The sequence below is a fragment of the Halichoerus grypus genome, chromosome 13, assembly GCF_964656455.1.
Source record: "Halichoerus grypus chromosome 13, mHalGry1.hap1.1, whole genome shotgun sequence".
Taxonomy (NCBI): domain Eukaryota; kingdom Metazoa; phylum Chordata; class Mammalia; order Carnivora; family Phocidae; genus Halichoerus; species Halichoerus grypus.
This window is the reverse complement of record NC_135724.1, coordinates 46,667,983-46,682,027: the sequence shown is the minus strand read 5'-3', so window position 1 is coordinate 46,682,027 and position 14,045 is coordinate 46,667,983. Positions and strand designations below refer to the sequence as shown.

General features: G+C 38.0%; 1 protein-coding gene across 1 annotated transcript in view; it reads left to right on the top strand.

Annotated features, from left to right (window-relative positions):
• LAMA3 (laminin subunit alpha 3) overlaps positions 1-14,045 on the top strand; it is a 256,665-nt gene that overhangs the window by 116,743 nt on the left and 125,877 nt on the right. Inside the window, exons 20-22 of the mRNA XM_078060502.1 lie at positions 6,787-6,943; positions 11,481-11,613; positions 13,488-13,630. Of these exons, the coding sequence (XP_077916628.1) occupies positions 6,787-6,943; positions 11,481-11,613; positions 13,488-13,630 (433 nt within the window). The remainder of the gene's footprint in view (positions 1-6,786; positions 6,944-11,480; positions 11,614-13,487; positions 13,631-14,045) is intronic.

The following is a 14,045-nucleotide window of genomic DNA, read 5'->3' as shown; positions in this document are numbered from 1 at the left end:
GGCCGTCCTAAGGAGAGAGGGCAGATGAAGCTGTACTGTCATTTGAAATCTGGACACTTGTCAGGGGGCCCAGTTAAAGGTAAGGTTGCTCTAAAGACATCCACTTTGGAGGTCACAGAGCTGCCTCACTGGAAAGTTCCCACAGGTACAAAAAGCCAGGTGGACAGGACAAGAGCTGGGTGCTTGAGGTGGGTTCCCGTGGCCGAACCTCCATGTCAAAGTTGCAGCTCGGAGGGACCCAGCAAATGGGCAGGCTCCTGGGCCCAGGAGATTCAGGTCCAGCTTCTCCCTTGGGACCCATGATGGAAGGCGTGGAGAGGCCACGTGCATTACACTGGGTGTGGTGGGAGGGAAGGGGAAGAAAACTCTAGAAGCCGGACGAAGTCCCTCCTCTCATGCAGAAGCTAATTAAAATGAACTATAGGAACAAGGGAGCGAGTGGAGACTGAGCTCCAAGAGGGGCTGTCACAGGTACGGCAGCATCCTGTCTCCGCGTCCTGTCATATTTAACAATTTCTAGATTTAAAAAAAAATTTAATTCCAGTATAATTAACATACAATGTTATGAGTTTCAGATGTAAAATATAGTGATTGAACAATTTTATACATTACTCTGCTCATCATGATAAGTGTACTCTTAATCTCCTTCACCTGTTTTACCCATCCCCCCACCCATCTCCCCTCTGGTCACCACCAGTTTCTTCTCTGTAGTTGTCTGTTTTTTTGTCTCTTTTTCCTTTATTTATTTGTTTTGTTTCTTAAATTAACATCATATGGTGTTTGTATTTTTCTGACTGACTTATTTCACTTAGCGTTATATCTTATCCTCTAGATCTATCCATGTTGTTGCAAATGGCAAGATTTCATTCTTTTTTTTTTTTTAAAGATTTTATTTATTTATTTGACATAGAGATAGAGAGAGAGAACAAGTAGGCAGAGGGAGAGGGAGAAGCAGGCTCCCCGCCGAGCAGGGAGCCCGATGCGGGGCTCGATCCCAGGACCCTGGGATCATGACCTGGGCCAAAGGCAGCTGCTTAACCAACTGAGCCACCCAGGCGCCCCGATTTCATTCTTTTTTATGCCTGAATAATATTGCTATATTTATACACACACAACACATCTTCTTTACCTATTCTTCTGTTGAGGGACACTTGGGCTGCTTCCATAATTTGGCTATTTTAAGTTATGTTGCTATAAACATAGGGGTGCATGTGTCTTTTCAAGTTAATGTTTTCCTATTTTTTGGATAAATAGCCAGAAGTGGAATTACTGGATTATATGGTAGTTCTATTTTTAATTTTTCAAGGAACCTCCATACTGTTTTCCACATTGGCTGCTCCAGTTTACGTTCCCACCAACAGTGCATAAGGGTTCTCCTTTCTCCACATCCTCGCCAACACCTGTTGTTTCTTGTGTTGTTGATTTTAGCCATTCTGACAGGTATGAGTCTTATTGTGGTTTTGATTTGCATTTTCCTGATTATGAGTGATGTTGAGCATGTTGGCTGTCTGCAGGTCTCCTTTGGAGAAATGCCTCTTGATGTCTTCTTCCTATTTTTAAGTTGGATTATGTGTTTTTTGGTGTTGAGTTGTATAAGTTATTTATAAATTTTGAATACTATCCATTGATCAGATAGGTCATTTTCAAATATCTTCTCCCATTCCACAGGTTGTATTTTAGTTTTGTTGATTGCTTCCTCTGCTGTGCAGAAGCTTTTTATTTTGATGTAGTCCTAGTAGTTTATTTTTGCTTTTGTTTTCCCTGCCTCAGGAGACATAACTAGACAAATTGCTACAGCCGATGTCAGAGAAATTACTGCCTGTGCTCTCTTCAAGGATTTTTATGGTTTCAGGTCTCACATTTAGGTCCTTAATCCATTTTGAGTTTATTTTTGTATATGGTGTAAGAAAGTGGTCCAGTTTCGTTCTTTTGCATGTAGGTGTCCAGTTTTCCCAACACCATTTGTCAGAGACTGTTTTTTTTCCCATTGCATATTCTTGCCTCCTTTGTTGAAGATTAATTGGCCATATAATTGTGGTTTTATTTCTGGCTCTCTATTATGTTCTATTGAACTATGTGTCTATTTTGGGGCAGGTACCACACTGTTTTTGATTACTACAGCTTTGTAGTATATGTTGAAATCTGGGATTGTGGTACCTCCAGTTTCGTTCTTTTTCAAGATTGCTTTGGCAATTTGGGGTCTTTTGTGGTTCCCTACACATTTTAGGATTATTTGTTTTAGTTTTGTGAAAAATGCTGTTGGTATTTTGATAGGGATTGCATTAAATGTGTAGACTGCTTTGGGTAATATGGACATTTTAACAATATTTGTTTTTTCTATGCATGGGCATGGAATGTCTTTCCATTTCTTTGTGTCCTCTTCAATTTCTTTCATTAATGTTTTATAGTTTTCAGAGCACAGGTCTTTATCTCTTTGGTTAAGGTTATTCCTACATATTTTATTATTTTTGGTGTAATTGTAAATGGGACTGTTTTCTTAATTTCTATTTCTGCTACTTTATTATTAGTGTACAGAAATGCAATGCAACTTTACTGAATTCATTTATTAGTTCCAGTAGTTTTTGGTGCAATTTTTAGGGGTTTCTATGTCTAGTATCATGTCATCTGCAAATAGTGAAAGTTTTTACCTCTTCCTTACCAATTTGGATGACTTTTAGTCCATTTTTGTTGTCTGATTGCTATGGCTAGGACTTCCAGTACTATGTTGAATTAAAGTGGTGAGAGTGGACATCCTTGTCTTGTTCCTGATCTTAGGGGGAAAGCGTTTCTCCCCATTGAATATGATGTTTGCTGTGGGTTGTTTTTTTTTTTTTATATATAAGGCCTTATTATGTTGAGGTATGTTCCCTGTAAACCTACTTTGTTAAAGGTTTTTATCATGAATGGATGTTGTACTTTGTCCAATGCTTTTTTCTGGACCTATTGAAATGATCATATGGTTTTTATCCTTTCTCTTATTGATGTGACATATCACATTGATTGATTTGCAAATACTGAACCACCTTTGCATCCCAGGAATAAATCCCACTTGATTGTGCTGAATGGCTATTTTAATGTATTCTTGGATTCTGTTTGCTAATATTTTATTGAGGATTTTTGCATCTATGTTCATCAGAGATTTTGGCCTGCAGCTCTGTGTGTGTGTGTGTGTGTGTGTGTGTGTGTGTGTGTGTGTGTGTGTAGTTTCTTTACCTGGTTTTGGTATCAGGGTAATGCTGGCTTCATAGAATGAATTTGGAAGCTTTCCTTCCTCTTCTATTTTTTGGAATAGTTTGAGAAGAATGGGTATTAACTGTTTTTGAAATGTTTGGTAGAATTCATCTGTGAATCCATCTGGTCCTGGACTTTTGTTTGTTGGGAGTTTATTTTGATTACTGATTCAATTTCATGGCTGGTAATCAGTCTGTTCAAATTTTCTATTTCTTCCTGATTCTGTTTTAAGAGGTTATATGTTTCTAGGAATTTATCCATTTCTTCTAGGTTGCCCAATTTGTTGGCATAAAATTTGTCACAATATTCTCATATAATCCTTTGTATTTCAGTGGTGTTGGTTGCTTTTTCTCCTCTTTCATTTCTGATTTTGTTTATTTGACTTCTCTCTCTCTCTTCGATGATTCTGGTTAAGGTTTATCAGTTTCATTGATCTTTTCACAGAACCAGCTCCTGGTTTCATTGATCTGTTCTATTGTTTTTTTGTTTCTATTTCATTTATTTCTGCTCTGATCTTTAGTATTTCCTTCCTTTTGCTGGGTTTGGGTTTTGTTTGTTCTTCTTTTTCTAGCTTCTTTAGGTGTAATGTTAGGTTGTTTATTTGAGATTTTTCTTGCTTCCTGAGGTAGGCCTGTGTTACTATAACTTCCCTCTTAGAACAGCTTTTGCTGCATCCCAAAGATTTTGGAGCTTTTGTGTTTTCATTTTCCTTTGTCTCCATGTAATATTTTATTTCTTCTTTGATTTCTTAAGTGACCCATTCATTGTTTAGTAGCATGTTATTTAACCTCCATGTATTTGTGTTCTTTCCAGATTTTTTTCTTGTGGTTGATTTCTAGTTTCATAGTGTTGTGGTCAGAAAAGGTGCATGGTATGACTTCAATCTTTTTGAATTTGTTGAGACTAGTTTTGTGGCCTGATATGTGATCTATTCTGGAGACTGTTCTGTGTGCACTCGAAAAGAATGTGTATTCTGTTGTTTTAGGGTGGAATGTTCTGAATATGTCTGTTAGATCAATATAGATTTTTTTTGAAACGATGATCCATCATAATTTTCTCTCAGTGAAGAAAAAGCTAATTTTTAATATTCTGGCTTTTAATCATACATTGGAAACTGTGAAGTGCAGCTTCTAAATTGCAAGTATCTTCACTACTTCTGCATTATCAACAGATTAATAAAGAAATCTTTAGTGTAGTTAAAGTAAATTGTCTGTATTTAGTTAGCATGGCACTTCTCCCCTTTCCCTTGATATTTTCAGCATTTGAATTCTAAAAGTCAGCAACCCAGCTGAGCTCTCTTCAGTCATTTCTAAATGTCAGTCTCTGCTGGGCCACATAACAGGGTCTGTGAAGGAGGACACATCTGTGGGTATGTTTCCCTGCAGACTAACGAGGCACATGATGGACCAGAGGAATTTTGTAAATAGGTTCAGAAATATTTTCCACCCATGTTTTATCTCTTTCCACCTTCCTGTGGATAAAGTGAGCTTTCCCCCACTTAACCAGCTAAGTTTTTCTCCTTCCACCTATGTAAGGCAATTGGCTATTTTTCAGGTAAAAATAATGCAACCAAATAGGAATTACATTAACCACCCTGAGACGGAAATACTGATTTTTTACATTACAGCCATTACGTACATATGAAATTTAGAACATGTCCTTTGATTTAGTGGTAAATTGTAACTAGGATACAAGGATAGGAAACCAGCATCAAAGATGCCATATCGCCTTTTCTCTGGGTTGGTAGACCTTTTGTCCTTTTGTACTAAATTCCTGCCAAATGTTTGTTTATGATATTATCTGAGCATTGTTCATTTTTCTTACAAGTTTAGAAGGCATTCACTTTCACTTTGTTTTCTAAATAATTTTTGTGATAATAAGTGTAATATATGTTCATCGTAAAGTTTTAATAAGTACCGAAAAGTAAAAGGAAAAAAAGACCTACCTATTCCACCACCCAGAGATAACCCCTTTTAATATTTGTTTGTATATTTTTTCTAGGCTTTTTCTATGAATACAAATTAGTATATTTTCTTCATAAAATTTGTATCCATTTCTTCACTTCACATGATATTGCAGACATTTTCCATTATCATTAGTCTTCAGAAATATTAATGGTTGCATAATATTTCATATTTTTAAAAATTATTTCATAATTGTACGTTTAGATTGTTTCTAAGGTTTCACTATTATAAGCATTCTTTTATGTTAATTTTTCTATACTATATATAAAATTATTCTTTAGAACATATTCCTGGAAGTAGAATTACTGGTCAATGGGTATGAACATTTTTAAGGACCTTTGTATATCACTTCCAGAGAAATTGTAAGCCTTTGTAATTCTGCTTGCAGTATAGGGCCATGACCTTTTATTTCCTTTGACTAAATGATCTTTATGGCTTTAAATCCACTAGCTGCTATTAGTTTGTGACTGGATTGTCAAATTTGTCATTTTGAAGAACTTCAAATTCTTTGAATATGAGATGTCACACAAGTGGTGTATAGTGTTTTTGATCCTTCTCTGTGATTGCCATTATTGGACTCTTGAAAGGAATCCATCTATAGACTTATAGTTTAAGAAAATACAAGGCAGGGGCCCCTGGGTGGCTCAGTCGTTAAGCATCTGCCTTGGGCTCTGGTCATGATCCCAGGGTCCTGGGATCGAGTCCCGCATCAGGCTCCCTGCTCGGCGGGAAGCCTGCTTCTCCCTCTCACACTCTCCCTGCTTGTGTTCCTTCTCTCACTGTCTTTCTCTCTCTGTCAAATAAATAAATAAAATCTTTAAAAAAAATTTAAAAAATTTTAAAAATACAAGGCATAAAAAAGTCATTCTAATGATTAAAAAATATATATATATAGAAAAATGTATCTAACTTGTAAACTTAGCATATGAAATATTTTATGTCACATTCACTATTGCATATATGGTACTTAGCAACAGTGCCTGGCACATATATATTAATACTTGTATAAAGAGTGAATATGGGGGCGCCTGGGTGGCTCAGTCAGTTAAGCGGCTGCCTTCGGCTCAGGTCATGATCCCAGGGTCCTGGGATCGAGCCCCGCGTCAGGCTCCCTGCTCAGTGGAGAGTCTGCTTCTCCCTCTCTCTCTGCCTACTTGTGCTCTCTATCTCTCTGTCAAATAAATAAATAAAATCTTTAAAAAAAAAAAAGAGAATATGAGTACATAAATGAATGAATGAATACATGAATGAATGGATTTATAGTAAATAACCTAATTTGATTTTGTTAAGTTGTTGGCAACCATTTAGAACATTTGGAATTAAAAGATGCTACTGCCATGGGTTGTGCTAAGTGATTTTCTCATTTTAATTACTTAGACTTATAGGTGTTGGTGTGTTTTATGTGAATGTTTACATGAATGAAAGCAATAATTTAAAGAAAAAGCAGGGGGGTGGCTCTTTCATTTCTTCTCATTTATTGTATTCTATTGATTGGGTAGGAGTTCTTTTAGAAGTAGCTATTGAGATTGAATATTTGGATTATCAGTGAACCTAACTTGCTGTATCCATGTTTACTTTTTATTTACAAAAGACCTGAAAACAACTACTATTTCCCGGATTTGCATCATATGAAGTATGAGATTGAAGATGGCACCACACCTAATGGAAGAGAACTTCGGTTTGGATTTGATCCACTGGAGTTCCCTGAGTTTAGCTGGAGAGGGTACGCTCAGATGACCTCGGTACAGGTATGTAGCCAGCAAGAAATTGCTTCATGGCAGGGCAGGGCATATGCTGACCCACAGCACTCTCAGTGAGTCCCCCCAGAAGGTGAACTGTCCCCAAAACTGACTCCAGGATTCTTTTTCTCCAGACTGTGGACGGGGTTTGGGGTAGGACTGGATTTTAACTAATAAGTATATGTATCAGTTTCACAGTTTATTGTTAATTTGGTCACCAAATCAAACAAAGAAGGGGTTAAAGAAAACTAGTATTTATTTCTAGAGACTTTTTATAAGAAGTTGTTTCCCAAGCGGGGTTAGTCTATATTTTAAAACAAGAGACACTTTTCTTTAAAGACATTTGTAGAGAATAAAAATGAGTAGAATTAAATAATTCCAATGGTGTGTGTGTTGTTGATATTTGACCAGTGCTGTTTTTTTTTTTTTTTTTGCTTTTTTAAACCCTGAATTACTCTATGAATAGAAACTAAGATAAATGAGGAATTTCAGTGCTATTTAATTTTTCTTTCCTGTATTTCTCCTTTCCTTCATTCTTCTCTACTGTATCCACCTCTCTTGGCTTTGTGTTGGAATAGTAATGGAATTTTCACATTTTCTCGTTACCTTTAGAACTTATGCAATATTTACAAACCAACAATTTCTGTATAGCCATTGAGAAGTTTTGTTCTCAGGATTTCTCTTTGAGGTTGGTCTCTTTAAACTGTGTTTCTCAGTGGAGAAATTCGGAACAAAAGAGGTAAATTGATGACCATGGTAACCCAATATTTGTCCTTAGCAGACCCAGGGCTAATACTTGTTATGTTTCCTTTAAGTCACCCCTTAGAAACAGGGACAGGGTCACAGTTCTCTTGGAGCCATTATTGGTTCTAATGTTGCTTCTTACCTGACCAGGGTCCTCCATCAGGCTGCTTTCTCAAATAGTACCTGGGATCTTTTTTTTTTTTTTTTTAATATACTTATTTATTTGAGAGAGAGAGAGTGTGTGAGCGGGGGGAGGAGCAGAGGATGAGGGAGAGGGAATCTCAAGCAGATTCCATGCTAAGCATGGAGGCCAACGCAGGGCTCGATCTCACAACCCTGAGATCAAGTCCTGAGCTGAAACTGAGTCAGATGCTTAACTGACTGAGCCACCCAGTCGCCCCAACAGTACCTAGGATCTTAAGACCTCACTGCTTTCTCCTTCTCCCCAATATAAAATTCAGTTTCTTTAGCATCCCAATCTTCATGATTCAGAAAAAAGCAGTGGAGTCCATTAAGTCATAATAGGATGTGAATTGGAGTCCAGTCAAGGTGGATACCTTCTCACAGGTGTTTACAGTTTGAAAGAATGACTAGTTAACATAAAGGAAATGAATTCTTTTTTAAAGATTTTATTTATTTATTTGACACAGAGAGAGAGAGAGAGAGAACGAGTGGTGGGGAGGGGCAAAGGGAGATGGGAGAAGCAGGCTCTCCGCTGAGGAGGGAGCCTGACACGGGGCTTGATCCTAGGACCCTGAGATCATGACCTGAGCCAGAAGCAGACACTCAACCAACTGAGCCACCCAGGCGTCCTGCAAAGGAAATTAATTTCAAATGATGGAGTTTCTCTAAGTATTTTTCAACAACAGAACTTGGTGGTGTCTGTCAGATCACCTCTAACTTTGTTCCTTATACATTTTTGCATTTTTATTTTCCAATATGGAACTAACACTTAGAGATGGATTCTGTAAAGTTAAAAAGCCCACATTGAGTGGAATCTTAGGGTTTTCTATGTATGGTATCATGTCATTTCCAAATAGAGTTTTACTTCTTCCTTGCCAATTTGGATGCCTTTTATTCCCTTTTCTTGTCTGATTACTGTGGCTAAGATGTCTAGTACTATGTTGAATAAATGTGGTGAGAGTGGACATCCTTGTCTTATTCTGACCTAAGGGGAAAAGCTCTCAGTTTTTCACCAGTGAATATGATGTTAACTGTTTGTTTTTCATATAAGGCCTCTATTATGTTGAGGTATGTTCCCTGTAAACCTACTTTGTTAAAGGTTTTTATCATGAATGGATGCTGTACTTTGTCCAATGCTTTTTCTGGACCTATTGAAATGATCATATGGTTTTTATCCTTTCTCTTATTGATGTGACATATCACATTGATTGATTTGCAAATACTGAACCACCTTTGCATCCCAGGAATAAATCCCACTTGATTGTGCTGAATGGCTATTTTAATGTATTCTTGGATTCTGTTTGCTAATATTTTATTGAGGATTTTTGCATCTATGTTCATCAGAGATATTGGCCTGCAGTTGTGTGTGTGTGTATGTGTGTGTGTGTGTGTCTAGTTTCTTTACCTGGTTTTGGTATCAGGGTAATGCTGGCTTCATAGAATGAATTTGGAAGCTTTCCTTCCTCTTCTATTTTTTGGAATAGTTTGAGAAGAATGGGTATTAACTGTTCTTGAAATGTTTGGTAGAATTCACCTGTGAAGCCATCTGGTTCTAGACTTTTGTTTTTTTGGGAGTTTATTTATTACTGATTCCGTTTTATTGCTGGTAATTTGTTCAAAATTTCTATTCCTACTTTCATTTTGGTAAGTTATATGTTTCTAGGAATTTATCCATTTCTTCTAAGCTGTCCAATTTGTTGGCATACAGGTTTTCATAATATTCTGTTACAACTGTTTGTATTTCTGTGGTGTTTGTTGTTATTTCTCCGCTTTTATTAGTGATTTTGTTCTCTCTCTCTCTCTCTCTCTTATTTTTTGAAGAGTCTGGCTAGAGAGTTAATCAATTTTGTTGATCTTTTCAAAAAACCAGCTCCTTGTTTCATTGATCTGTTCTATTGTTTTGGGGGGGCTTTTTTTGTTTGTTTAGTTTCTGTATCATTTATTTCTGCTCTGATCTTTATTATTTCCTTCTTTTTGCTGGGTTTGGATTTTGTTTGTTCTTATTTTAGCATCTTGAGGTGTAAGGTTAGGTTATTCAGATTTTTCTTGCTTCTTGAGGTAGGCCTGTGTTGCTATAAACTTCCTTCTTAGAACAGATTTTGCTGCATCCCAAAGATTTTGGACCTTTGTATTTTCACTTTCCTTTGTCTTCACACAATATTTCTTCTTTGATTTCTTGAGTGACCCATTCATTGTTTAGTAGCATGTTATTTAACCTCCATGTATTTGTGTTCTTTCCAGATTTTTTTCTTGTGGTTGATTTATAGTTTCATAGTGTTGTGGTCAGAAAAGATGCCTGGTATCCCTTCGATCTTTTTTAATTTGTTGAGGCTTGTTTTGTGGCCTGATATGTGATCTATTCTGGAGACTGTTCTGTGTGCACTTGAAAAGAATGTGTATTCTGTTGTTTTAGGATGGAATGTTCTGAACATGTCTATTAAATCCATCCAGTCCAGTGTGTCATTCAAAGCCACTGTTTCCTTGTTGATTTTCTGTTTGAGTGATCTGTCCATCAGTGTAAGTGGGGTGTTAAAGTCCCCTATTATTGTGTTCCTATTGATTATTTCCTTTATGCTTGTTAATAACTGTTTTATTTATTTGGGTGCCCCCATGTTGGGTGCATAAATATTTATAATTGTTATATCCTTTTGTTGGATTGTCCCCTTTATTATTGGAATGGAATATTATTCAGCCATAAAAAGAATGAAATCTTGCCATTTGTAACAATGTGGATGGATCTAGAGAGTATAATGCTAAGCAAAATAAGACAGAGAACGATAAATACCATATGATCTCACTTACATGTGGAATTTAAGAAACAAAACAAACAAGCAAAGGAAAAAAAGGAGAGAGAGAGACAAACTAAGAAACAGACTCTTAACTATAGAGAACAAACTGGTGGTTACCAGAGGGGAGGTGGGTGAGAGGGATGGGGGAAGTAGGTGATGGGGTTGAAAGAGTACACTCATCACAATAAAAAAAAATAAATTTTTTTTTAAAAAGCCCACATTCTCTTCGGATAGATATTGAGAACAATTGCATATGACTTAAGCATATTTTAGTTACATCCACATTTTATCACTAATGTGTTTGGGGTATTTTAACCTTTGTTCAGCCAACATAGGTTTCTGTGACAAATTAGAATTTTAGGTATGTGAATTGGACCCTGGAGAGGTCCTTCTACAGGGGTGGTGGTGTCCAATAATACTGTCCTTTCCTTCTCTTCTGCCTTTTTGTTTCTCCCAGCCCATGGTGGTTGCCCTGTCACTATTGCTTTCCTTAAACTAGTCCAGCTACTATTCACTCTGTCTGCCTGATTCCAGAAGGGCCCAGAGAGGATCTCAGTTGCTGAGGGAATAGGTTTTCACTGTAACTTTAATTGTAAGTGTCTTTAATTTATCGTTAGGCCTGCCTATTTCCATCTTCCATAGAGGTAGTTATTTGGTGCTTGCTGAGTGTGAGAGAGTGAATGAGTGAGTGAGAGAGAGTGAGAGAGAGTGAGTGTGTGTGCACATTACAAGTCCACTAGTGAAACCTGAATGGAGTATACTCACTGTTTGGCTAGCATTTCTTTTAGCCAGTTGTCTCTTATACTGTATGACTTTTTGGTATTTTTCAGAATGAAGTGAGGATCATGTTGAATGTGGGGAAGTCAAGTCTCTCTTTGTTTCGTGTTATTCTGAAATACATTAACCCTGGAACTGAAGCCGTATCTGGTCGCGTGTCTATTTATCCATCCTGGGCTGAGGCAGGTAGGTAAATTTTCAAGCCTCTTTTGGATTAAGAAATAATTAATTAGTGAAATATTTTCTCCAATTTTCAGAGTTACCTTCTGAGGAAAGTTGAAGTCTGATGCATAGTCTGATGAGGGTGGTGTCCTAGGTGCCCTGTCTTTGCTACCTTTTCAATCTGTAAACATTCTGCTTATTCAAATTTTGCTGTTAAGTTTATCACTAACTGTCTTTTTAAAAAATTGATATAACAACCTGTGTGTCTTGGCTGAACCCCAGGGGTTATGATATCACCACAAGGTAAAGCTAATTTATCACTAATTCATGGTAGAGTGGGTGTCACCTTTGGGGTGGTATTGGATGGAGCTTGGCCTACTGCCCTAAATTTTCCCATTGTTTTCAGGCACCCCAAATAGGTCAAGGAGAAATGGGTGAGGAGAGGAATTTTTAAGGTGAATGCTGTAAAGCATGAAGCCCAAAAGAACTCCAGAGAGGAACATGCAAACTTCACTGAGGGGTGAAGGATTCCTGAGGGCAGAGGAGAAATCTGTTAGAAGGCAGATCTCATCAGAGCTGAGGCCTGGAAGTCTGTTCTGCAAGAATTAGAGTTTCTACCATGCCTGGCAACAGATTCCAGGAAGCACTAGGAATCCCACATGGACACAAAATGGTGCCCGTAGAAATCTAATTTAAGATCAAAATACAAGCATCTTTGTTCAGCATCCATGGCAAAGTCATCAGGGGCAGTGATGATGCTCCTGAGTTGTGTCAGCCAGGTCGTGAGGCTGGACGATGATGAATAATATGAAGAACTAGCAAGCTTGCCTTATCATATACAAAGTATTTTGGCATTGATTTACTCACAAGACAAGTTTGTGAACTGATGAGGGTTGAAGAGGAAACAGAGCTGAGAAGTTTAGTAAATTGCCTAAGTGCACACCTGGTCTTTGTAGACAAGTTGGAATCTTCTGACCCCAAACTCTTTCTCATAGACACCAATCCCTCCTAGATGACAGTTTCGTCAGCAGTTTGCTCTCTGTTAACTCAAACAGGTGGAGGACATTGTGGTTTGTTTTCCCGTCCCCTGGCACATCTTTCCTAAGCCCCCACATGTGAGTCAGGGGCCTTGGTTGTGTATTTCTGTGGTAACCTATGCCTCCTCCCGAGTATGACTGTTGGCGCTCTGCTGAGTTCTCCTGTTGGCTGGCCTGTAATCCCTCCCGTTCCTGGCCCACCATCCTGGCCCACCATCGGGGAACAAAGGCCGTGCTGGCTGTATGCACGGCCTCCTGTCCTGAACCTAGATCTCATGAATGTTCGTAGAGAAAATGCAACGATTTGAAGCAAATGTTTCTTCTGAAGAAAAAGGCTCAGGTGGGCTCAGATACAGCAGTTTGGTTTGTTTCTGAACCTTCTATAGGAGGTCCTCTCTGTGTTTCACGCAGAAGAAAACCTTTGCATCCTGAAAACAAACAAACAGAAAACCAAAACTTTTTCTTATGTCAGAACGAACACATGTTCTTCAGTAGAAATTAAAAGAATAAAATAATTTAATATCAAATGTAATGAATTGAACGCTTACTATGTGCAATGAACTTCTCTAGACAGTTTACATGTATTAATATACTTAATCACTTAACAAATTTAAGAAGTACTCACAATCCCAGGATGTATAATCACTGCTAACATCAATATCTTTCTGGTCTGTTTTACACATGTGCGATGCAAGCATACAATTAAAGAATATAAAATAAATAAATCTGATCAGTAAGTATGATGAGTAACCACCTTAAACTTTTTCAGATGTAAATTGAATGTTTAAAACTGAATATCCAAAATCCTAAGAGTGACTGCTAGACAAGTGCCTTAGGCAGTTCTTTTTTTATTTCTGATAGGTGCTGCTCAAAGCAAAGAAGTCATCTTCCCGCCAAGTAAGGAGCCAGCCTTTGTCGCCGTCCCCAGATATGGTTTGGCAGACCCATTTTCGATTGCACCAGGGACATGGATTGCTTGTATCAAATCAGAGGGAGTCCTTCTGGTAAGAGACCTCCTGCATGGAGAGTTCTGTGGGATTCTTCCCCACCCTTAGCATGGTCCCACCCACAGTGACCCACAGTGACCATAAGATATCAAAATCACAGGCAGCTCCCCTTTAGACATAAGAAACTATGGTGACATTTGCCCTCAAATGACAGAGAAGCCAACTTAAAATATCTTTTTTTTAAAAGTATTTATTTGAGAGAGAGAGAGCGAGAAAGAGCACAAGGGGGTGGGGGAGGGAGAAGCAAGCTTCCCGCTGAGCAGGGACCCCGAGGCAGGGCTCAATCCCAGGACCCCAGGTTCATGACCTGTGCTGAAGGCAGACGCTTAACTGACTGAGCCACCCAGGCGCCCCTAAAATATCTTTTGTATTCTTCAGCCAGCTCATCCCAGACAAAAAAACCAGACCAACC